Source organism: Salvelinus namaycush, chromosome 36, assembly GCF_016432855.1.
Source record: "Salvelinus namaycush isolate Seneca chromosome 36, SaNama_1.0, whole genome shotgun sequence".
Taxonomy (NCBI): domain Eukaryota; kingdom Metazoa; phylum Chordata; class Actinopteri; order Salmoniformes; family Salmonidae; genus Salvelinus; species Salvelinus namaycush.
This window is the reverse complement of record NC_052342.1, coordinates 16,128,718-16,153,413: the sequence shown is the minus strand read 5'-3', so window position 1 is coordinate 16,153,413 and position 24,696 is coordinate 16,128,718. Positions and strand designations below refer to the sequence as shown.

General features: G+C 44.9%; 1 protein-coding gene across 1 annotated transcript in view; it reads right to left on the bottom strand.

The window, feature by feature from the left end:
* Positions 1-12,237: 12,237 nt before the first annotated feature.
* The window catches only part of LOC120030267 (neuroligin-2-like), a 264,902-nt gene continuing 252,443 nt past the window's right edge, over positions 12,238-24,696 (bottom strand). Inside the window, exons 3-6 of the mRNA XM_038975609.1 lie at positions 22,816-23,081; positions 22,313-22,466; positions 20,558-20,924; positions 12,238-13,066 (exon numbers count right to left, since the gene is read on the bottom strand). Of these exons, the coding sequence (XP_038831537.1) occupies positions 12,238-13,066; positions 20,558-20,924; positions 22,313-22,466; positions 22,816-23,081 (1,616 nt within the window). The remainder of the gene's footprint in view (positions 13,067-20,557; positions 20,925-22,312; positions 22,467-22,815; positions 23,082-24,696) is intronic.

Below are 24,696 nucleotides of genomic sequence, written 5' to 3'. Positions count from 1 at the left end.
TTGCTTGACATGGGAAAATCAAAATAAATCAGCCAAGACCTCAGAAAACAAATGGTGGACCTCCACAAGTCTGGTTCATTCTTGGGAGCAATTTCCAAATGCCTGAAGGTACCACGTTCATCTGTACAAACAATAGTACGCAAGTATAAACACCATGGGACCACCCAGTCGTCATACCGCTCAGGAAGGAGATGCGTTCTGTCTCCTAGAGATGAACGTATTTTGGTGTGAAAAGTGCACATCAATCCCAGAACAACAGCAAAGGACCTTTTGAAGATGCTGGAGGAAACAGGTTTAAAAGTATCTATATCCACAGTAAAACGAGTCCTATATCGACATAACCTGAAAGGCCACTCAGCAAGAAGAAGCCACTGCTCCAAAACCGCCATAAAAAAAGCCTGACTACGGTTTGCAACTGCACATAAGGACAAAGATTGTACTTTTTGGAGAATTGTCCTCTGGTCTGATGAAACAAAAGTTGAACTGTTTGGCCATAATGTTTGGAGGAAAAAGGGGGAGGTTTGCAAGCCGAAGAACACCATCCAAACTGTGAAGCACGGGGGTGGCAGCATCGTTGTGGGGGTGCTTTGCTGCAGGAGGGACTGGTGCACTTCACAAAATAGATGGCATAATGAGGCAGGAAAATTATGTGGCTATATTGAAGCAACATCTCAAGACATCAGTCAGGAAGTTAAAGCTTGGTCGCAAATGGGTCTTCCAAATGGACAATGACCCCAAGCATACTTCCAAAGTTGTGGCAAACTGGCTTCAGGACAACAAAGTCAAGGTATTGGAGTGGCCATCACAAAGCCCTGGCCTCAATCCTATAGAACATGTGTGGGCAGACCTGAAAAAGCGTGTGTGAGCAAGGAGTGCTACAAACCTGACTCAGTTACACCAGCTCTGTCAGGAGGAATGGGTCAAAATTCACCCAACTTATTGCGGGAAGCTTGTGGAAAGCTACCCGAAATGTTTAACCCAAGTGAAACAATTTAAAGGCAATGCTACCAAATACTAATTGAGTGTATGTAAACTTCTGACCCACTGGGAATGTGATGAAAGAAATAAAAGCTGAAATAAATCATTCTCTCTACTATTATTCTGACATTTCACATTCTTAAAATAAAGTGGTGATCCTAACTGACCTAAGACAGGGAATTTTTAAATGTCAGGAATTGTGAAAAACTGAGTTTAAATGCATTTGGCTAAGGTGTATGTAAACTTCCGACTTCAACTGTATTTAAATAAGATGTTTGTTTTTTATTTGTAATAAATACAAAAAAAAAAAACTATTTTTGCTTTGTCATTATGGTGTATTGTGTGTATCTTTTAGGCTATGGCAGATGAATGGCCTTACTCAGTTTCATGACCTTTTATATTGATGGCACCTTTGCCACTTTCAATGACCTTGCTATCAAATGTAATCTACCCCATTCAGGTTTATTTAGGTATTTCCAAATCTGACTCAAAGCCCCACCTTTCCAATTATATCATCGGGTTTGGATGCCCTTTTGAAAACACCTTTTCAACTAAAGGGACTCATCCCATATTCTTTAGATAACCATGTCCCTTGATAACCCGCCATTCAATAAAATCCAATCTGAGTGGAAAAAGGAACTTGGTGGAGAGATCTGTGACAAAGTCTGGAGTAGTGCCTGCTTTAGGGTAACTGGAAGCTCCTCTTGTGTCTGGCTCAGTCTGATACAGTTTAAGGTACTTCACTGTATCCATTCCAGTAAGGCCAGATTGTCCAAATTCTACCCACATATTGATGGTACATGTGACTGGTGTAAAAGCTCCTTGGCGGACTTGACTCACATGTTGTGGTCCCCGTCTGGCAGACTATTGGTCCACTATTATTGATTTAAAACCCTTTCTGAAGCATGTAACATAGAGTTGTAGCCTAGTGCAGAAATGGCTATTTTTGGAGAAACAAACAGCAATCCTTCCCTGACCAATAGACAGCTAGATGTCATTGCCTTCCCTGACCAATAGACAGCTAGATGTCATTGCCTTCCCTGACCAATAGACAGCTAGATGTCATTGCCTTCCCTGACCAATAGACAGCTAGATGTCATTGCCTTCCCTGACCAATAGACAGCTAGATGTCATTGCCTTCCCTGACCAATAGACAGCTAGATGTCATTGCCCTCCCTGACCAATAGACAGCTAGATGTCATTGCCTTCCCTGACCAATAGACAGCTAGATGTCATTGCCTTCCCTGACCAATAGACAGCTAGATGTCATTGCCTTCCCTGACCAATAGACAGCTAGATGTCATTGCCTTCCCTGACCAATAGACAGCTAGATGTCATTGCCTTCCCTGACCAATAGACAGCTAGATGTCATTGCCTTCCCTGACCAATAGACAGCTAGATGTCATTGCCTTCCCTGACCAATAGACAGCTAGATGTCATTGCCTTCCCTGACCAATAGACAGCTAGATGTCATTGCCTTCCCTGACCAATAGACAGCTAGATGTCATTGCCTTCCCTGACCAATAGACAGCTAGATGTCATTGCCTTCCCTGACCAATAGACAGCTAGATGTCATTGCCTTCCCTGACCAATAGACAGCTAGATGTCATTGCCTTCCCTGACCAATAGACAGCTAGATGTCATTGCCTTCCCTGACCAATAGACAGCTAGATGTCATTGCCTTCCCTGACCAATAGACAGCTAGATGTCATTGCCTTCCCTGACCAATAGACAGCTAGATGTCATTGCCTTCCCTGACCAATAGACAGCTAGATGTCATTGCCTTCCCTGACCAATAGACAGCTAGATGTCATTGCCTTCCCTGACCAATAGACAGCTAGATGTCATTGCCTTCCCTGACCAATAGACAGCTAGATGTCATTGCCTTCCCTGACCAATAGACAGCTAGATGTCATTGCCTTCCCTGACCAATAGACAGCTAGATGTCATTGCCTTCCCTGACCAATAGACAGCTAGATGTCATTGCCTTCCCTGACCAATAGACAGCTAGATGTCATTGCCTTCCCTGACCAATAGACAGCTAGATGTCATTGCCTTCCCTGACCAATAGACAGCTAGATGTCATTGCCTTCCCTGACCAATAGACAGCTAGATGTCATTGCCTTCCCTGACCAATAGACAGCTAGATGTCATTGCCTTCCCTGACCAATAGACAGCTAGATGTCTTTGCCTTCCCTGACCAATAGACAGCTAGATGTCTTTGCCTTCCCTGACCAATAGACAGCTAGATGTCATTGTCTTCCCTGACCAATAGACAGCTAGATGTCTTTGCCTTCCCTGACCAATAGACAGCTAGATGTCTTTGCCTTCCCTGACCAATAGACAGCTAGATGTCATTGTCTTCCCTGACCAATAGACAGCTAGATGTCTTTGCCTTCCCTGACCAATAGACAGCTAGATGTCTTTGCCTTCCCTGACCAATAGACAGCTAGATGTCATTGCCTTCCCTGACCAATAGACAGCTAGATGTCATTGCCTTCCCTGACCAATAGACAGCTAGATGTCATTGCCTTCCCTGACCAATAGACAGCTAGATGTCTTTGCCTTCCCTGACCAATAGACAGCTAGATGTCATTGCCTTCCCTGACCAATAGACAGCTAGATGTCTTTGCCTTCCCTGACAAATAGACAGCTAGATGTCATTGCCTTCCCTGACCAATAGACAGCTAGATGTCATTGCCTTCCCTGACCAATAGACAGCTAGATGTCATTGCCTTCCCTGACCAATAGACAGCTAGATGTCATTGCCTTCCCTGACCAATAGACAGCTAGATGTCATTGCCTTCCCTGACCAATAGACAGCTAGATGTCATTGCCTTCCCTGACCAATAGACAGCTAGATGTCATTGCCTTCCCTGACCAATAGACAGCTAGATGTCATTGCCTTCCCTGACCAATAGACAGCTAGATGTCATTGCCTTCCCTGACCAATAGACAGCTAGATGTCATTGCCTTCCCTGACCAATAGACAGCTAGATGTCATTGCCTTCCCTGACCAATAGACAGCTAGATGTCATTGCCTTCCCTGACCAATAGACAGCTAGATGTCATTGCCTTCCCTGACCAATAGACAGCTAGATGTCATTGCCTTCCCTGACCAATAGACAGCTAGATGTCATTGCCTTCCCTGACCAATAGACAGCTAGATGTCATTGCCTTCCCTGACCAATAGACAGCTAGATGTCATTGCCTTCCCTGACCAATAGACAGCTAGATGTCATTGCCTTCCCTGACCAATAGACAGCTAGATGTCATTGCCTTCCCTGACCAATAGACAGCTAGATGTCATTGCCTTCCCTGACCAATAGACAGCTAGATGTCATTGCCTTCCCTGACCAATAGACAGCTAGATGTCATTGCCTTCCCTGACCAATAGACAGCTAGATGTCATTGCCTTCCCTGACCAATAGACAGCTAGATGTCATTGCCTTCCCTGACCAATAGACAGCTAGATGTCTTTGCCTTCCCTGACCAATAGACAGCTAGATGTCTTTGCCTTCCCTGACCAATAGACAGCTAGATGTCATTGTCTTCCCTGACCAATAGACAGCTAGATGTCTTTGCCTTCCCTGACCAATAGACAGCTAGATGTCTTTGCCTTCCCTGACCAATAGACAGCTAGATGTCATTGTCTTCCCCGACCAATAGACAGCTAGATGTCTTTGCCTTCCCTGACCAATAGACAGCTAGATGTCTTTGCCTTCCCTGACCAATAGACAGCTAGATGTCATTGCCTTCCCTGACCAATAGACAGCTAGATGTCATTGCCTTCCCTGACCAATAGACAGCTAGATGTCATTGCCTTCCCTGACCAATAGACAGCTAGATGTCTTTGCCTTCCCTGACCAATAGACAGCTAGATGTCATTGCCTTCCCTGACCAATAGACAGCTAGATGTCTTTGCCTTCCCTGACCAATAGACAGCTAGATGTCATTGCCTTCCCTGACCAATAGACAGCTAGATGTCATTGCCTTCCCTGACCAATAGACAGCTAGATGTCATTGCCTTCCCTGACCAATAGACAGCTAGATGTCATTGCCTTCCCTGACCAATAGACAGCTAGATGTCATTGCCTTCCCTGACCAATAGACAGCTAGATGTCATTGCCTTCCCTGACCAATAGACAGCTAGATGTCATTGCCTTCCCTGACCAATAGACAGCTAGATGTCATTGCCTTCCCTGACCAATAGACAGCTAGATGTCATTGCCTTCCCTGACCAATAGACAGCTAGATGTCATTGCCTTCCCTGACCAATAGACAGCTAGATGTCATTGCCTTCCCTGACCAATAGACAGCTAGATGTCATTGCCTTCCCTGACCAATAGACAGCTAGATGTCATTGCCTTCCCTGACCAATAGACAGCTAGATGTCATTGCCTTCCCTGACCAATAGACAGCTAGATGTCATTGCCTTCCCTGACCAATAGACAGCTAGATGTCATTGCCTTCCCTGACCAATAGACAGCTAGATGTCATTGCCTTCCCTGACCAATAGACAGCTAGATGTCATTGCCTTCCCTGACCAATAGACAGCTAGATGTCATTGCCTTCCCTGACCAATAGACAGCTAGATGTCATTGCCTTCCCTGACCAATAGACAGCTAGATGTCATTGCCTTCCCTGACCAATAGACAGCTAGATGTCATTGCCTTCCCTGACCAATAGACAGCTAGATGTCATTGCCTTCCCTGACCAATAGACAGCTAGATGTCATTGCCTTCCCTGACCAATAGACAGCTAGATGTCATTGCCTTCCCTGACCAATAGACAGCTAGATGTCATTGCCTTCCCTGACCAATAGACAGCTAGATGTCATTGCCTTCCCTGACCAATAGACAGCTAGATGTCTTTGCCTTCCCTGACCAATAGACAGCTAGATGTCATTGTCTTCCCTGACCAATAGACAGCTAGATGTCTTTGCCTTCCCTGACCAATAGACAGCTAGATGTCTTTGCCTTCCCTGACCAATAGACAGCTAGATGTCATTGCCTTCCCTGACCAATAGACAGCTAGATGTCATTGCCTTCCCTGACCAATAGACAGCTAGATGTCATTGCCTTCCCTGACCAATAGACAGCTAGATGTCTTTGCCTTCCCTGACCAATAGACAGCTAGATGTCATTGCCTTCCCTGACCAATAGACAGCTAGATGTCTTTGCCTTCCCTGACCAATAGACAGCTAGATGTCTTTGCCTCCATGTTGGCCCGCAGAAGGATTTTATTGAATTGGAAATCTATCAATCCTCCCTTAACCTCTCTTTGGCTCAAAGATCTGATGCTGTTCCTAAAATTGGAATAAAATTAAGTATACCATCCGAGGGTCAACCAACTCATTTTATTCCACCTGGGACCCAATGATATCCTATTTTGAACAGCTCCAAACACTTCCTACAGATTTGTGCTCTTTGCCTCACCCACCCCTTGAGCTTACTACTATATACAGTAGGCCTAGGGGGTAAACAAAATAAAGAAATGCCATGCTGGTGGGTGGTAATATGCAAATTAAAACAAGCCCTGAAAAGAAACGTAGTCTGAAAAGTATTAGAACGTCATCTCAAAGGGGAAACACTTTCCCACTTCGGATTTCCCACTTCAAGCCCATATCATACTTTGACTAAAACAGTGGCTTATTGGCTTAAATCATTGTGCAACATCATGGGTAAACTCCGGGGATCGTCTTTCAGCTGGAAAAAAAATAATTTTTGCTTTTGTGGAGCTTTAATGGAAGAAGCAGTCTTCTGAATGAAGTTGAGGGGGTGCATTAGGTAAATGAAGAGACGTACTCGACAGCCCGGCTATGAACGTCTTTATGTGCCCCGCATCAGAATCACAGCATACAGTGTGTCATAACTAAACAGAAATATCATCACCTTATTTATATAGTTTTATTTTACCTGTTTAATAATTCTCTTTTTTTAAATTAATTTTTAACATGTTTTCTTCATCTCAAGTCTTGGGTTTCTTAATTCAATAAAGAAATTAAAAAGAAGACAACAGGTGCAAATGTTGCTATGCAGGCCGAACTGACACCCAACTCCGAATGTTTCCCAGGGTTATTGGTCATGTGCTTCAGTTCACCTGGACTCTCAGGTACATAGACCACAACATATACAAACCTTTCTCTGTTTTGAAGGTCAACCATGACACGTAGTCACAAGCAAGGCAGGAAGTCCACCTACATGAAACATTGTTACGTACTGCCCCTTTTATTTCCGGTGTTTTTCAACAGAGCACCGCTCCGGCAAATCTATAAAACTATGACAATCAATCAAGTTTATTTTATATAGCCCTTCGTACATCAGCTAATATCTTGAAGTGCTGTACAGAAACCCAGCCTAAAACCCCAAACAGCAAGCAATGCAGGTGTAGAAGCACGGTGGCTAGGAAAAACTCCCTAGAAAGGCCAAAACCTAGGAAGAAACCTAGAGAGGAACCAGGCTATGAGGGGTGGCCAGTCCTCTTCTGACACAGAACAACTGCTTTATAATCCTTCAACAACTGATTTATCATTGAAAATCAACACACTGTCAACAAAATCGTTTTTTGACCAAAAATAATGACTTTCTTCGTGGTCTGAGTGCGAGGAATAATACATTAAAATCCAATATGGATTTTTTTGGGGGTCGGTTCAATTGTTTCAAAGTCATCTTAAACTAACACTAGATATCTGCTCCCTCTGTGTCAGTCCAAACCAAGGCTACAACAAAATGGAGTACACACCTAACGCATACACACCACATTAGCTATCCTAACACACTTCTACACACTAGGTCCATACCTATGCATGTCTTGTAATGTAGTTCAACCGTCTGGCCACTAGGCGTGCAGTGGTCAAAGCAACTCATTCCCACCACACCTCTCCACCTGGAAGGCAAGCGTAGCTGTACCAATAGCTTATGATGAGGTCATGTAGCACAACCTACATGAACAGGACACCTACACACATTGTATATAACGCAGTGTATTCAGGGGGACATGTGACCCACCCGCAGTATGTGATTTCCGATGAGGATAAGATGTAGCCTGGTCCCAGATCTGTTTGTGCTGTCTAGTCAACTCCTAGTCGTGACAATGACCGTAGGAGTTGGTAAGAGGGCAAAACCAGATCTGGGACTAGGCTAGATCAGAGGCATCTTAGGTTACATAAAGCCCTCATTTCTCTATCCCCCTGTGGTTTTGGGGGTACGCTACAATACGAAAGGCAACAGGGAGTGAATATCCAGACTCCAGAAGCCACAAGGTTGTTTTTAAAGGTGCACTCTGTAACTTTAATTTCCGGTAAAAGTGTCCCTGTATTGTAGTTGCCATAGGGGAAAGTGGGAATGACAGATTCCGCCTTTAAGGTATCCTGCATCATCATACAGATATGCTGGTGTGGTAGACAGCTAATAAAGGCCTGCAGTTATGCATGTCCCATTTGAATGTGGGAGAGAGACCATATAAACCACAGCAAAGAGTAAGAATGGGTCAGTATCCCTGCTACAGTGTTTGCTTAGTGCTTTCACAGGTCAAGATGCTACATAGACAACTCTATGACTTAGTTCTGAATGTCCATCGTCTACCCACTTCTGCACAACATTGTTACATTCTGCACTGACAACACAGGGCTAATAGAAGTAGAATCTGACTTTCCTGAATCCTTCGAAAGAGTACAGCAGCGAATATATTCAAATGGTGTACAGTGAAGGTACAATACTAGCTGGTGGCCCCTAATCAACTTGCACCTGTTGTCTCTGTTGTTGTCACAGTCATTTCATTCACTCGAAAAAACAAACAAGAAACGTAATATTTACAAATATTTCTGCCTGTTTGTTTGTTCTTACACTTAAAAATGTACAGTTTTGCTCCTCTTTTTTTGACGTGTCTCTGTGTCACGCAACAATGTATTCCTCCACATTCCGAATGTTCAGAGGCTGACAGATACGTTGTTATGGTGATTGTGTGTCACCATGGCGCTCTCTAGTGTGTAAACCTATAAAATAGTCAAGGAAAAGAACAGAAAAATGGAAACAGCTTCTGTCGCTCTTCTATTGGTTGAAGTTCTGTTTAGTTGTATATGTACTAGTAGTAGTTTCCTCTGCGACATCCCATGGCCCTCCTATTCACATGAATAAGTATAAAATAGTTCACTAGGATCTAATGGCACAACGACTCTTCATAGGACAGACTCTGATCACTCCCATCGATGAAATAAGTCTGTCCACTGTCCCAGTTGACCAATCACATCTCACAACCTTTCCCCTTTGTTTAAGGTTGTGATGATGACTTGGATGCTTTGAGTATCTCTCCCAGGTTTCTTCTTCTAGTCCAAGAACACAGCTTGTATTGAGTCCTTCTCTAGCTCCCACTGACCACAACCCCAGTCCAGTCTATGTTACAGTATATTGTGCAGCTAATCATTCCCCCATTTCCCCACCACACACTGTCTCTCTCAGTAGGCTAACACAGTCGGACTCTACCACTGTGTTCTCTCACATTCTCCCCTCAACTTCCACAATCCTCAAGTATTAATGAAATAGAAACCAAAGAAAAGTCTGAAGCTAAACACAAGCATAGACACAACATCGTCGCTAACGGTTTCCCATAGAGGATACAGTGCACTGTGGGTTCACACTCACAGCTCTACAGTTCTGTTCAGTGGGATTAATCATATTAACCCGTCAGCCCCCTCTACTGGCCATATTCGAGCATTACAGTCGGGGGTGTTATCAATAAACTTTCCCTTGACTTTTATGTGTTTTTCCCTGTTAAAAAAAGAAAGAAAACTAAAACCCAGCAACAACTGATCACTTTGTTGCCTCTTGGTCTAAGGTCCTCTCCCAGCTTTGTTATCACAGACCATGGCCTGGCTGACAGACCCCCAGTCTTGCTCAGTGTGCTTAGAGTTACATATACAGCAGTAGAGCTAAGGGGTTGTGGGAGCAACAGAGTCAGCAGGGTGAGGGGTCAGGGATTAAGGGTCAGAAGATGCAGGGTTGAATGACTGTACACAGCAAAGTTATGAGTTCTACTCAACTCATCACATTCATGTAGCTATTACGCCTAGTTAGTTAAATGTTGGTGTTTACTGGTGGAGGAAAGGAGAAAGGGATGAAGAATGGAGGAGTGTGTGTGTGTGTAGTGTGTAAGCAGTTGGAGAAATGTTATTCTGGAGTGCGGGTTCACATCATGGGGATGAGCCTCTGAGTTGAGGTGTCTGTCTCTCTCTCATCCTCTCTCCCTCTGTCTCCCTCCATCATTCTCCATGCACTCTAATTACCCATGCCCCGGTGAAGCTGTGCTGACATGTACGTACACACACACACACCCACGCACGCACACACACTCATCAAACAGAATATGCATGTGCTGGAAATAGAGGCGAAGATAGGACAGAATGTGTGAAAGAAGGAGGGAGAGTGAGAACTGCCCGTCCTTTTCTCTCCTTCCTACTAACAGAATTAGGAAAGTAACATTCTATGAGCCTCCAAGACTTGAGTACTGTATGTACCTTCAATATCTCTACCTGCAGCACCCTATCCCCTACATAGCACACTTCTTTTGACCAGAGCATAATGGACACCAATACCTCTAGGGCACCCTATCCCCTACATAGTACACTTCTTTTGACCAGAGCATAATGGACACCAATACCTCTAGAAATGTGTCCAAAACAACACCCTAATGCCTATATTGCACTACTTTTTGCTTGACTGGCCAGAAGTAGTGCAATAGGGAATAGGATGCCATTTCAGTGGAAGATTATGACTTCCATGCCTGCCATAATGACTCACAGAGAGACAGGGGCCCAGGGCTCAGTGGATGGCTTGGTTATTACGAGACAAAGACAGAGCTGCTAGAGTGGCACCAATATCTCACATTACATAAGAGGGGCCCTCAGGGGCCCTGGCCTGATGATAGCAGAGCAGGGAGAGAGGGGTCTCTGTGTGACTGATATGTGGTCGCATTGGTTTGCACTTGCTTTGTATGAAATGTGTTGTAAGAATAAAGGTTGGTTTGATTTACTGGGGTAGTTGATTTGGTTGGGGTAGCATGTGGTCTATAGTGCAATAGTAGACAGTGAGCAATGAACATGGGAGATGGTGATGATACACAATGTGTTGTATATTCAAGGTGTATGATCAGTATTTTATTCATGTTCCAGTCACGTATTTCTTGTTGTAAAGGATAATTGTGCAAATCAAAGAAGCATCCGTGCAGTTTTTTTTAATTGCCTCCATTTTTTGTTTTTGAAGAATAAAATAGGAAGAAGAAGCATATGAAATAGAGATAGAAATGGTTTAAAACAGGAGACGTGTGGAAACATTGACTATCCAGTGTCCTTTCCCCATCATCATTTAAAAAAATAATTCATGCATAGATCCCCACTGAGAAAACCATTTATATATCTTCTTCTTTGTACACATTTATATATAACTATATATCTATATACTTAAAATTCTTTCCACAAAAAAAATAAGAACTGAAAGCAACAATCAAACAATCAAAGAAAAAAGCACACAAGATAGGCCAAATTGGCACTTTTCATGAACACAGTCAGTAGGCTATCTTGATACATCTCCACACTCTTGATTCTCTCTCAGTTCCCTCCTATGGGAAAACAACACAGTACTTGGCACCAAGAATGCTGGTAGAAAGACGATATCAGAATATCAATATTTTCATGATAGATGCTAACTGTATGTACTGTACGCCTTGTATGAAAAAGACTCCCAACAATGCCTAAGGGTGGGCTGAGGGGTTCATTTGAGGGGGGTTTAGAACTACAGAGGGAAAGAGATGGATGTAGAAAAGAGAAAACACTATATCAAGTAAGCAGATGACATGAGTAGAGAGATAGAAGTTTTCCAATATATCAGAGGTCACTTTACCCAACACCCCCAAAAACAATCTCCAACCCTATTACAGCACAGAAACGGATAAAAAGGGGGATGAAAAAACAACAAAATGAAAAGCACAGTAAGAGGATCTGGGGGCTGTCAGTCAGAGAATACGAGACCCCATCAAAATAGTTTCTAAATGTCTCAATGTCCCCCCTTAACATCTGCTGCCCCTGCAGTTCAGCTGCACTTCCACTTAACCTCAACAGGTGGCACTATAGGAAGTACACAGCATCAGGGCAGCAGGCTGACGGTTGGAGAAACAGAGAGTAAGAGAGAGAGAGATATCCATAGAGAGGGAGCCCGAGCGCGTAGTAGTTGGTCCACCGGTCCCCCAGGGGGAGCTCTAGCTTTACTATACGCGTGTGGTGGAGTGGGGGTGGGGCAGGGTGTTGTTGTGGCCGGTGCTGGGGAAGGTATTGAAGGGGTGGAGGGGCTGCATGCCGGTGATGGTGCTGGGGATCATGGTGATGGTGTTGGGGGTCATGAGGGGCACGTCGTCCGGGGCCCTCCGCAGGGCCAGAGTGTAGTCGGGCGGGCAGGCGGGCCGCATGATGTCGTGGGGACGGAGGGGCTCCATGTCGTGGTGCGGGTCGTGCTCCGAGTGCTTCATCTGCAGGGACATGATCTCTTCCTCCTGGCTGTGCGCCAGGTCGTTGGCGGGCCCGCCGTGGCGCTGCGGGGAGAGCCGGTGGCGCCGCATCTCCTGCCGCTTGTCCCGCTTGTAGTAGAGCGCGGCGAATGCCAGGATGTTGAGGAAGAGTAGCGACGCCCCCACCGCCACTGTCACCGACAGCTCTGTGGAATAATCCCGTGTGTCACCGGGGAAGAGGTCCAGTCTGGGCCGCTCTGATCCGTAGGGCTCCACGGGGTCAGGGAATGTGGGGTAGGGGTGGCCTGTGGTGCGGGGTTTGGGCTTCCAGGGGACCCCGGGGGGGCGGGTGCTGCCTGGAGGTAGCCTGGTGGTGGGGGGGAATTCGTCATGGAGGGAATGTAGGTGAGGGACCAGCTCCAGCCAGAAGGCCACCTTGTTGGCTCGGTAGTTGTCCCTGACGCGGGGCTTCAGACCAATGTGGAGGTACTGCTTGTCCTTGGAGTTGAACTTGGTCCAGATGACCTCCTCAAAGCGGTTGGGCTTGGTGTGGATGAACTTGGTGTCCTGAGGCACCGGCAGGTTGGGGTCCCTGGAGGAGAAATTAATAGAAATTTAAATTATTTCAATCAAAGGTATTCCAAAGTTATTACACACAGACACTATATAGTATATTTCACTGTTAAACAACCTCTTGAATTTGATATTAAAACATGAAAAAAAATTACCTCAAAATCGCAATACATTTTATAGCTTCTTACATACAGTTGAAGTCGGAAGTTTACATACACCTTAGCCAAATATATTTAAACTCAGTTTTTCACAATTCCTGACATTTAATCCTAGTAAAAATTCCCTGTATTAGGTCAGTTAAGATCACCATGTCACGCCCTGACCACAGAGAGCCTTGTTATTCTCTATTTTGGTTAGGTCGGGGTGTGACTAGGGGTGGTGTTCCTATCTAGGTTAATTATTTCTATGTTGGCCAGCTGTTTATCGTTGTCTCTGATTGGGGATCATATTTAGGCAGCCATTTCCCCACTGGTTTTTGTGGGATCTTGTTTGTGTGTAGTTGCCTGTGAGCAATCCATGACTTCACGTTTCGTTTGCTGTTTGTGAGTTTCATTTATTAAACATATGGAACCCAAATCACGCTGCACGTTGGTCTGAGTATATTTCCAGTTCGTACGACAATCGTGACACACCACTTTATTTTAAGAACGTGAAATGTCAGAATAATAGTAGAGAGAATGATTTATTTCCGCTTTTATTTCTTTCATCACATTCCCAGTGGGTCAGAAGTTTACATACACTCAATTAGTATTTGGTAGCATTGCCTTTACATTGTTTAACTTGGGTCAAATGTTTCAGGGAGCCTTCCACAATAAGTTGGGTGAATTTTGGCCCATTCCTCCCGACAGAGCTGTTGTAACTGAGTCAGGTTTGTAGGCCTCCTTGCTCGCACACGCTTTTTCAGTTCTGCACATACATTTTCCATAGGATTGAGGTCTGGGCTTTGTGATGGCCACTCCAATACCTTGACTTTGTTGTCCTTAAGTCATTTTGCCACAACTTTGGAAGTATGCTTGGGGTCATTGTCCATTTGGAAGACCCATTTGCAACCAAGCTTTAACTTCCTGACTGATGTCTTGAGATGTTGCTTCAATATATCCACATACTTTTCCTACCTCATGATGACATCTATTTTGTGAAGTGCACCAGTCCCTCCTGCAGCAAAGCACCCCCACAACATGATGCTGCCACCCCCGTGCTTCACGGTTGGGATGGTGTTCTTCGGCTTGCAAGCTTCCCCATTTTTCCTCCAAACATAACGATGGTCATTATGGCCAAACAGTTCTATTTTTGTTTTATCAGACCAGAGGGCATTTCTCCAAAAAGTGCAATCTTTGTCCTCATGTGCAGTTGCAAACCGTAGTCTGGCTTTTTATGGTGGTTTTGGAGCAGTGGCTTCTTCCTTGCTGAGCGGCCTTTCAGTTTATGTCGATACAGGATTCGTTTTACTGTGGATATAGATACTTTTGTACCTGTTTCCTCCAGCATCTTCACACGGGCCTTTGCTGCCGTTCTGGGATTGATTTGCACTTTTCGCACCAAAGTCTGTTCATCTCTAGGAGATGAAGCAGTATGAGCGGTATGTCGGCTGCGTGGTCCCATGGTGTTTATACTTGCGTACTATTGTTTGTACAGATGAACATGGTAACTTCAGGCATTTGGAAATTGCTCCCAAGGATGAACCAGACTTGTGGCCTTGAAATACATCCACAGGTACACCTCCAATTGACTCAAATGATGTCAATTAGCATATCAGAAGCTTCTAAAGCCATGACATCATTTTCTGGAATTTTCCAAGCTGTTTAAATGCACAGTCAACTTAGTGTATGTAAACTTCTGACCCACTGGAATTGTGATACAGTGAATTATAAGTGAAATAATCTGTCAGTAAACTAATTTTGGAAAATGACTTGTGTCATGCACAAAGTAGATGCCCTAACCGACTTGCCAAAACTATAGTTAAGAAATTTGTGGAGTGGTTGAAAAACGAGTTTTAATGACTCCAACCTAAGTGTATGTAAACTTCCGACTTCAACTGTATAGTCGGGGGTGAAAGTAGATTTAATTTATTCCTGGTGTGGCACCTCCTATGTGTGCACATCCTTGCATGACAACAGTTGCATGACCATTTATTTTGTTGTTTATGGACCTAATCATAGAATTACCTATAGAATCCCTATTAATTCAATAGGATCTCTGTGGGCATAGTCCTAAAGTTTTGTCATTTCACTTTTAAAATGTATTACCTTTTATGGTGGCATAAACACAACCAGTCATGATGTTTTAATCTGATTGTCAAACGATCAGTTCACAAGGCTTCTGTACGCCTGGCTACCAGCTCGTATTCATTCACTCTAAAATAATTCCTGCATCCATACAGTGCACTGTGCACATAATATGAGGAATGGAAAGAAACATCTGTAACAAAACCCCAAAAGTCTAATGAATGACATTCAGTGATTGTCATCCCTTAGGCCTACACTTGTAACCTGAACTGATGCAGACACTGTCTTGGTCTCGGCCAATCAACTCTGCCATTTGCAAAATGTCACTGTTTGTCAAACCACAGCGCATTTTGGAGCGTATTCCACACGTTTTCAAGTCCATTCGCACATTATTCATGCGACTGACATGCGGTAATGATAAATAATAGTTTAATAGCCTACAGTTTTCATGGCATTTTTGTTTTAATTATTGTGATAGTCTCATGTTTAACCGGGTATGGGTAACCCCACTATTTATTTTGCTGGTACTTCGTACCAGACAATACCAGCTTCCTTTCACCCCTGCATATAGTATGATACACTTGTTATGGCTGGAAATCATAGACTTAGGCCTCGATTCAATCCGTATCGCTGAAGTTCAGTGGTATAGCGCAATTTACATTTAAAGGCAAAATTCCTGCCTAAGCGTAGACTGCATTCACCCCTTAAGGTTGATGTCCACGTCCCCATAAATTGGATGCGTCTCAATCCACCTCATGTTGCACTTTCGCATCTGCGGTGAAAGGTGTCAGAGCTAGAGCGGTGTATGTCAGACCATGAGACATCCCGGAAATCGGTCTTCTCACAAAATCATCTGTAGTGTAGCGTTTACTCTCGGACGGACGCCCACAAGCCTCACAAGACTCGTCTGAAGGTTCCCCGGCACCAGTTGAATTTTTTTAATGAAAGTATATATGGAGACTGTTTAGTGCCAAAAATAAATCAAATCAAATCCAATTTCGCTTGTCACATACACATGGTTAGCAGATGTTAATGCGAGTGTAGCGAAATGCTTGTGCTTCTAGTTCCGACAATGCAGTAATATCCAACGAGTAATCTAACCTAACAATTTCACAACAATTACCTTATACAGTGGGGAGAACAAGTATTTGACACACTGCCGATTTTGCAGGTTTTCCTACTTACAAAGCATGTAGAGGTCTGTAATTTTTATCATAGGTACACTTCAACTGTGAGAGGCGGAATCTAAAACAAAAATCCAGAAAATCACATTGTATGATTTTTAAGTAATTAATTAGCATTTTATTGCATGACATAAGTATTTGATACATCAGAAAAGCAGAACTTAATATTGGGTACAGAAACCTTTGTTTGCAATTACAGAGATCATACGTTTCCTGTAGTTCTTGACCAGGTTTGCACACACTGCAGCAGGGATTTTGGCCCACTCCTCCATACAGACCTTCTCCAGATCCTTCAGGTTTTGGGGCTGTCGCTGGGCAATACGAACTTTCAGCTCCCTCCAAAGATTTTCTATTGGGTTCAGGTCTGGAGACTGGCTAGGCCACTCCAGGACCTTGAGATGCTTCTTACGGAGCCACTCCTTAGTTGCCCTGGCTGTGTGTTTTGGGTCGTTGTCATGCTGGAAGACCCAGCCACGACCCATCTTCAATGCTCTTACTGAGGGAAGGAGGTTGTTGGCCAAGATCTCGCGATACATGGCCCCATCCATCCTCCCCCCAATACGGTGCAGTCGTCCTGTCCCCTTTGCAGAAAAGCATCCCCAAAGAATGATGTTTCCACCTCCATGCTTCACAGTTGGGATGGTGTTCTTGGGGTTGTACTCATCCTTCTTCTTCCTCCAAACACGGCGAGTGGAGTTTAGACCAAAAAGCTCTATTTTTGTCTCATCAGACCACATGACCTTCTCCCATTCCTCCTCTGGATCATCCAGATGGTCATTGGCAAACTTCAGACGGGCCTGGACATGCGCTGGCTTGAGCAGGGGGACCTTGCGTGCGCTGCAGGATTTTAATCCATGACGGCGTAGTGTGTTACTAATGGTTTTCTTTGAGACTGTGGTCCCAGCTCTCTTCAGGTCATTGACCAGGTCCTGCCGTGTAGTTCTGGGCTGATCCCTCACCTTCCTCATGATCATTGATGCTCCACGAGGTGAGATCTTGCATGGAGCCCCAGACCGAGGGTGATTGACCGTCATCTTGAACTTCTTCCATTTTCTAATAATTGCGCCAACAGTTGTTGCCTTCTCACCAAGCTGCTTGCCTATTGTCCTGTAGCCCATCCCAGCCTTGTGCAGGTCTACAATTTTATCCCTGATGTCCTTACACAGCTCTCTGGTCTTGGCCATTGTGGAGAGGTTGGAGTCTGTTTGATTGAGTGTGTGGACAGGTGTCTTTTGTACAGGTAACGAGTTCAAACAGGTGCAGTTAATACAGGTAATGAGTGGAGAACAGGAGAGCTTCTTAAAGAAAAATTAACAGGTCTGTGAGAGACGGAATTCTTACTGGTTGGTAGGTGATCAAATACTTATGTCATGCAATAAAATGCAAATGAATTACTTAAAAATCATACAATGTGATTTTCTGGATTTTTGTTTTAGATTCCGTCTCTCACAGTTGAAGTGTACCTATGATAAAAATTACAGACCTCTACATGCTTTGTAAGTAGGAAAACCTGCAAAATCGGCAGTGTGTCAAATACTTGTTCTCCCCACTGTACATACAAGTGTAAAGCAATGAATAAGAATATGTACATAAAGAAATATATGAATGAGTGATGGTATAGAACGGCATAGGCAAGATGCAGTAGATGGTAAAGAGTACAGTATATACATATGAGATGAGTAATGTAGGGTATGTAAACATATAAAAGTGGCATTGTTTAAAGTGGCTAGTGATCCATTACATCAAGATGGCAAGATGCAGTAGATGGTATAGAGTACAGTATATACATATGAGATGAGTAATGTAGGGTATGTAAACATTATATGAAGTGGCACTGTTTAAAGTGGCTAGTGATACATTTATTACATCAATTTTTCCATTATTAAAGTGGCTGGAGTTGAGTCAGTATGTTGGCAGCAGCCACTCAATGTTAGTGATGGCTGTTTAACAGTCTGATGGCCTTGAGATAGAAGCTGTTTTTCAGTCTCTCGGTCCCTGCTTTGTTGCACCTGTACTGACCTCGCCTTCTGGATGATAGCGGGGTGAACAGGCAGTGGCTCGGGTGGTTGTTGTCCTTGATGATCTTTTTGGCCTTCCTGTGACATCGGGTGGTGTAGGTGACCTGGAGGGCAGGTCACTACCCTCTGGAGAGCCTTACGGTTATGGGCGGAGCAGTTGCCGTACCAGGCGGTGCTACAGCCCGACAGGATGCTCTCGATTGTGCATCTGTAAAAGTCGGTGAGTGTTTTTGGTGACAAGCCGAATTTCTTCAGCCTCCTGAGGTTGAAGAGGCGCTGCCGCGCCTTCTTCACCACACTGTCTGTGTGGTTGGACCATTTCAGTTTGTCCGTGATGTGTACGCCGAGGAACTTAAAACATTCTACCCTCTCCACTACTGTCCCGTTGATGTGGATGGGGGGGTGCTCCCTCTGCTGTTTCCTGAAGTCCACGATCATCTCCTTTGTTTTGTTGACATTGAGTGTGAGGTTATTTTCCTGACACCACACTCCGAGGGCCCTCACCTCCTCCCTGTAGGCCGTCTCGTCGTTGTTGGTAATCAAGCCTACCATTGTAGTGTCGTCTGCAAACTTGATGATTGAGTTGGAGGCGTGCATGGCCACGCAGTCGTGGGTGAACAGGGAGTACAGGAGAGGGCTGAGAACGCACCCTTGTGGGGCCCCAGTGTTGAGGATCAGCGGGGTGGAGATGTTGTTACCTACCCTCACCACCTGGGGGCGGCCCTTCAGGAAGTCCAGGACCCAGTTGCACAGGGAGGGGTCGAGACCCAGGGTCTCGAGCTTGATGACGAGTTTGGAGGGTACTATGGTGTTAAATGCTGAGCTGTAGTCGATGAACAGCATTCTCACATAGGTATTCCTCTTGTCCAGATGGGTTAGGGCAGTGTGCAGTGTGATTGCGATTGCGTCGTCTGTGGACCTATTGGGGCGGTAAGCAAATTGGAGTGGGTCTAGGGTGTTAGGTAGGGTGGAGGTGATATGATCCTTGACTAGTCTCTCAAAGCACTTCATGATGACGGAAGTGAGTGCTACGGGGCGGTAGTCGTTTAGCTCAGTTACCTTAGCTTTCTTGGGAACAGGAACAATGGTGGCCCTCTTGAGGCATGTGGGGACAGCAGACTGGGATAAGGATTGATTGAATGTGTCTGTAAACACACCAGCCAGCAGGTCTGCGCATGCTCTGAGGACGCGGCTGGGGATGCTGTCTGGGCCTGCAGCCTTGCGAGAGTTGACACGTTTAAATGTTTTGCTCACGTTGGCTACAGTGAAGGAGAGCCCGCAGGTTTTGGTAGCGGGCCGTGTCAGTGGCACTGTATTGTCCTTAAAGCGAGCAAAGAAATTGTTTAGTCTGTCTGGGAGCAAGACATCCTGGTCCGCGACGGGGCTGGTTGTCCTTTTATAGTCCGTGATTGACTGTAGACCCTGCCACATACCTCTCGTGTCTGAGCCGTTGAATTGCGACTCTTCTTTGTCTCTATACTGATGACGCTTAGCTTGTTTGATTGCCTCGCGGAGGGAATAGCTACACTGTTTGTATTCGGTCATGTTTCCGGTCACCTTGCTCTGATTAAAAGCAGTGGTTCGCGCATGTTAAACACATGTAAAAACAAATAACAAATGTTTCCTGATCTTTCTTATATCGCTCAGATGTAGGACAGACGCTTCAGAACACACTTCCTTTAGATGTTGTTTTGGGGACTATCTGTTGCTTCATTTAGTGAATATGTTATTCAATGCGTTTGTATGGGCTAATAGCAGTAAGGCCCAAAATTATTTTTCATACATTTTTTGGGATACTTCAAAAATCAAAATCCTTGGTATGACCTTCTTAAAACAATTCCATATAGCTTAGTGGAACCCCCCCTGGCTTAGACAGGGCTGAGACAGGGCTTAGATTCTTATGGGTTAGCTGCAGTTTGGCTCAATCGGAAATTACCTTTAAATTTCAAGCGCGTTATATTGCTGAATTTTGGCGATACGGTTTGAATTGAGCCCGAAATTAAATAGTCCTCAAGAGCAGAGAGAGCAAACCAAACAAAGCCCCATTCTTTCCACCTTCTACCCTCTACCGTTCACTACCTACCCCGTCTTAGCAAAGTTTGTCCAGTACGTCATGACTACAGCACTGAGCATGACATCATTCTTAGAGAAGTTGCAGGGGAACAGGTCGGTGGCTCCGATCATGGGCACCCCGAACACGTAGGGGATCTCATCCCCGTGGGCTGCGTCCGCCCACTCTGGCCGCGTCTCCGTCTGACAGTGGTGGTAGAATGTGTAGAAGTAAACAGGAGATTGGAACTCGGCGTGCAGTTTGGCCGTGGCCACCGCCGGCGCCACCCACTGGTGGTCCGTGAACAGGGCGAGGAGGGTTTTTCTCCTCATGTCTCCGTTGTCACGGTCGGCCCAGTCAGTGTACATGAACTTAATGGTCTCTCTCAGGATGTCCTTACCTAGAGGGGAGGAGAGGGAGGAGGGGGGAGGTAGGAAAGGGAGAGGGAGGGTGGGTGGTGGGATGAGAGGGAGAGGGAGAGTGGGGAGAGGGGAGGGAGGGAGGTTTGACACAAGAGAGAGTGAAAGTTCAATAGAGGGAAGTTGAGAAAGAGAGATACAGACGGAGCCAGAAGATGAGCGAAAGGGAGAGAGTGAGGCAGAGAAAAAGAGATAGAGAGTATAGAAATGGAGAGAGTGAGGGGAAGAGAAATAGAGAGTATAGAAAGGGAGAGATTGAGGGAAAGAGAAATAGAGAGTATAGAAGGGAGAGAGTGAGGGAAAGAGAAATAGAGAGCATAGAAAGGGAGAGATTGAGGGAAAGAGAAATAGAGAGTACAGAAGGGAGAGAGTGAGGGAAAGAGAAATAGAGAGCATAGAAAGGGAGAGATTGAGGGAAAGAGAAATAGAGAGTATAGAAGGGAGAGAGTGAGGGAAAGAGAAATAGAGAGTATAGAAGGGAGAGAGTGAGGGAAAGAGAAATAGAGAGTATAGAAAGGGAGAGAGTGAGGGAAAGAGAAATAGAGAGTATAGAAAGGGAGAGATTGAGGGAAAGAGATATAGAGATAGATAGTATAGAAAGGGAGGGGTCAGAGAAAAATGCACATGATAGTGATTTGAAGGTTAAAGAGACGTTTTTACCAAATAGTAAACCACAGAAGTTGGATTTGAGACACATCATTCCTCTCTAGAGGTTATGTATTATATTGTTATGATATTATTATTATTATTGTTATTATATTCTTACATCGTTATTATAATGTTACTTTACTCAATAATTTATAAAAAGCTGCACATGAATTGGTATTGGTATTTTGGTATTATATTAGGATCCCCATTAGCTGTTGCGATAGCAGCAGTTACTCGTCCACACAAACCATGAAACATGACATAATACAGAAAATGTATAGACAAGAACAGCTCAAGGATAGAACTACATACATTTAAAACGTCACACGTAGCCTACATATCAATGCATACACACTAAATATCTGGGTCAAATAGGGGAGAGGCCTTGTGCCACGAGGTGTTGCTTTAAAAGAAAACAGGTTTGCTGTTCACTTGAGGAGTTCCATCATATCATGGCTCTATATAATACTGTACGTTTTCTAGAATTTTTTCTGGAATTGGGAAGTGTGAAAACACCCTTGGTGGCATGTCTGGTGGGGTAAGTGTGTGTGTCAGAGCTTTTTCTAGGTCCTTCTTTGCAGCACTTGCTTTGTGGAGTGTGGTGTCAAAAAAGCAGACCATCTCTTTATCACGGACAGACCTCTCCCCATCTTTACAATCATTGAATCAATACGTTTTGACAATGACAGTTTACAATTAGTAGGGATATAGAGACCATTACCCTCAGGATATCCATAGAGATTGTCCACAAAGTTAGAGATGGTGTAGTCAAACGCTGCAGCTGAGATCCCATCGTTGTCTTCACTGTCATCTACAAACTTCAGCCCCTCTCCCTGGTTCACTCCTATCAGGATGTCATAGTTCAGGAACTCCCCCTTGTGGCAAAACGAGGGAAGGACATGTTAAGTGCGTAGACACAATAGAAGTGCATGAGATTTTGCTGCTTCATAACATTTTAAGCACTTTGGGCTCCTTGAAAAGCACTATTAACACCAAAAAGCATAAAATATAAACCTGTCTTAAATTACACTTAACCATTATAGTAATGTCTTATCATAACCTTAATCTTTTTACGTTACTCTTGGTAACTCTGGCACTGAGATTTCATCAGAACCAATAGAATACGTCTCTGCAGTCAGAGAGCCATGACTAATATACCCACACTAACTTCCACCCCATCCCCACCCCCAACACCACACCCACCCCCTGCTCCAGCAATCCCACCTGCTGCATGAGTATCTCAGGGTCGTCCGGCACCACGTCTCCGTCCACTACGGGTCCGAAGGCGATGTGGTAGCGTGCCGGCTGGATGTCCTGATCCACCAGCTCCCTGAAATTCTTCTTCCTCAGGCAGTCCACCAATTCTGCCGTCTCTGAGTGGCTGCAGCCTACCTTCCGGGCCAGTATCTTGGTGTACTTGAGGGGCTGGTAGTTGACCGACCAGCTGGAGATGGCTGAGCCACTCTGGGCTATGGCCCTCTGGAACAACCCTGGAGGACAGAGAGTGGAAGGAGAAGTTAGACAAGTGAATCTGAAAGGAGGAGGTTTTATGAACGTCCAATGTAATATCAGGAGCAGGCCAAAACAAGATCCTACACATAGAAAAAAGGTGAGCGGATAATCCCTTTTCTTTGTCCGAAAATTGAATACGGCCCAAAGTGTACTGTACATGTTCGATTATTACAGTGGCAGCCAAGGTTTCCTTCCAGAAAAGATAAGCTCATTTTCTAAAGAATACTTAGTTAGGTTGTGAAAGTTTGTTCCATTTTCCCTCCACGGATTTCTCTATTTTTCCTGTCTTAGTCACTGTAACAAATCAGATAGAAAGTCATGCGCTTTAAACTCCATAGTTGAGATGATACTGTACGAGATTCAGCCCAGACTGGGGAATCGATGGGGGACTGCACAGTCTGCCTCTTATTAAAGAAATACGTTTCCTTCCTCTTTTCCACAGATTTCTCTTTTCTTTCTCTCTCTCTGTCTGTCCTGCGGTGAAAACGAACTACTGTGGTGCCTCGTTACAGGGGGGAGCTCTCATTCCTCCCCCTCTTCCTCCTTCGTATTGCTCTCTTCCTCCACACTCCTTTCCTCTCCTGTAGATTCCTGGTGAATAATTAAGCAGTGACGCAGAGCAGAGCCTCTTTCCCAGGGAAGACTATTAGGGAGCGCGTGGCTCAGCCGACCTGCTCCTTCTGCATTACTCCTCACAGAGGAGAGAGAGAAGAGGAGGGGAGAGAGAGAGAAGAGGAGGGGAGAGAGAGAGAAGAGGAGGGGAGAGAGAGAGAAGAGGAGGGGAGAGAGAGAGAAGAGGAGGGGAGAGAGAGAGAGAGAGAGAGTTGAAGAGAGGTGTAGGTGTGAGGAAGTTAGTGGGAATTGATAGTGAGGGAAAGTATGAGAAAGAGGAGAGAGGTGACTCATCTATATTTCATCCTAAATCCTTATCAGTTTCTCTCTTTCCTCCTTCCCTCTCTCTGTTCATCTTCCCTTCCGCTACCTCCCCCCTCTCCTCCCTTTCCCACTCTCATCATAACGATGTGTATCCCCCTTCCCCCTCCTCTCTCCCTCGCCTCTCATCCACCTCTCCTCCATAAACACATGTATCATGCCACAGTTGATTTGTTGAGTGGTGGGATGACATGACTGGTGTTCCCCGTGGGGAGCGAGAGTGTTCCTTACCTGGCACCCCGGGAGCTTTGAGTGACAGGTGGAGGAGTTGTAGTCTGGAGGGCTGGTGTTAGATGACGATGAGGACGGTGATTAAGATGAAGATGGGTTTGACAGCAGAGAGAACTGGTTTTAATGTATGGGTGAGTGGCAGCAGAGGAGACGAGTCAATGATGAGACGAGACAAGAGAGGAGGAGAGGACATGTAAGTTTGGGTAGGAGAGGAGAGGACATGTAGGTTAGGGTAGGAGAGGAGGAGAGGAGAGGACATGTAGGTTAGGAGAGGAGAGGACATGTAGGTTAGGACAGGAGATGACATGTAGGTTAGGACAGGAGATGACATGTAGGTTAAGAGAGAAGAGGACATGTAGGTTAAGGTAGGAGAGGAGGAGAGGAGAGGATATGTAGGTTAGGAGAGGAGAGGATATGTAGGTTAGGACA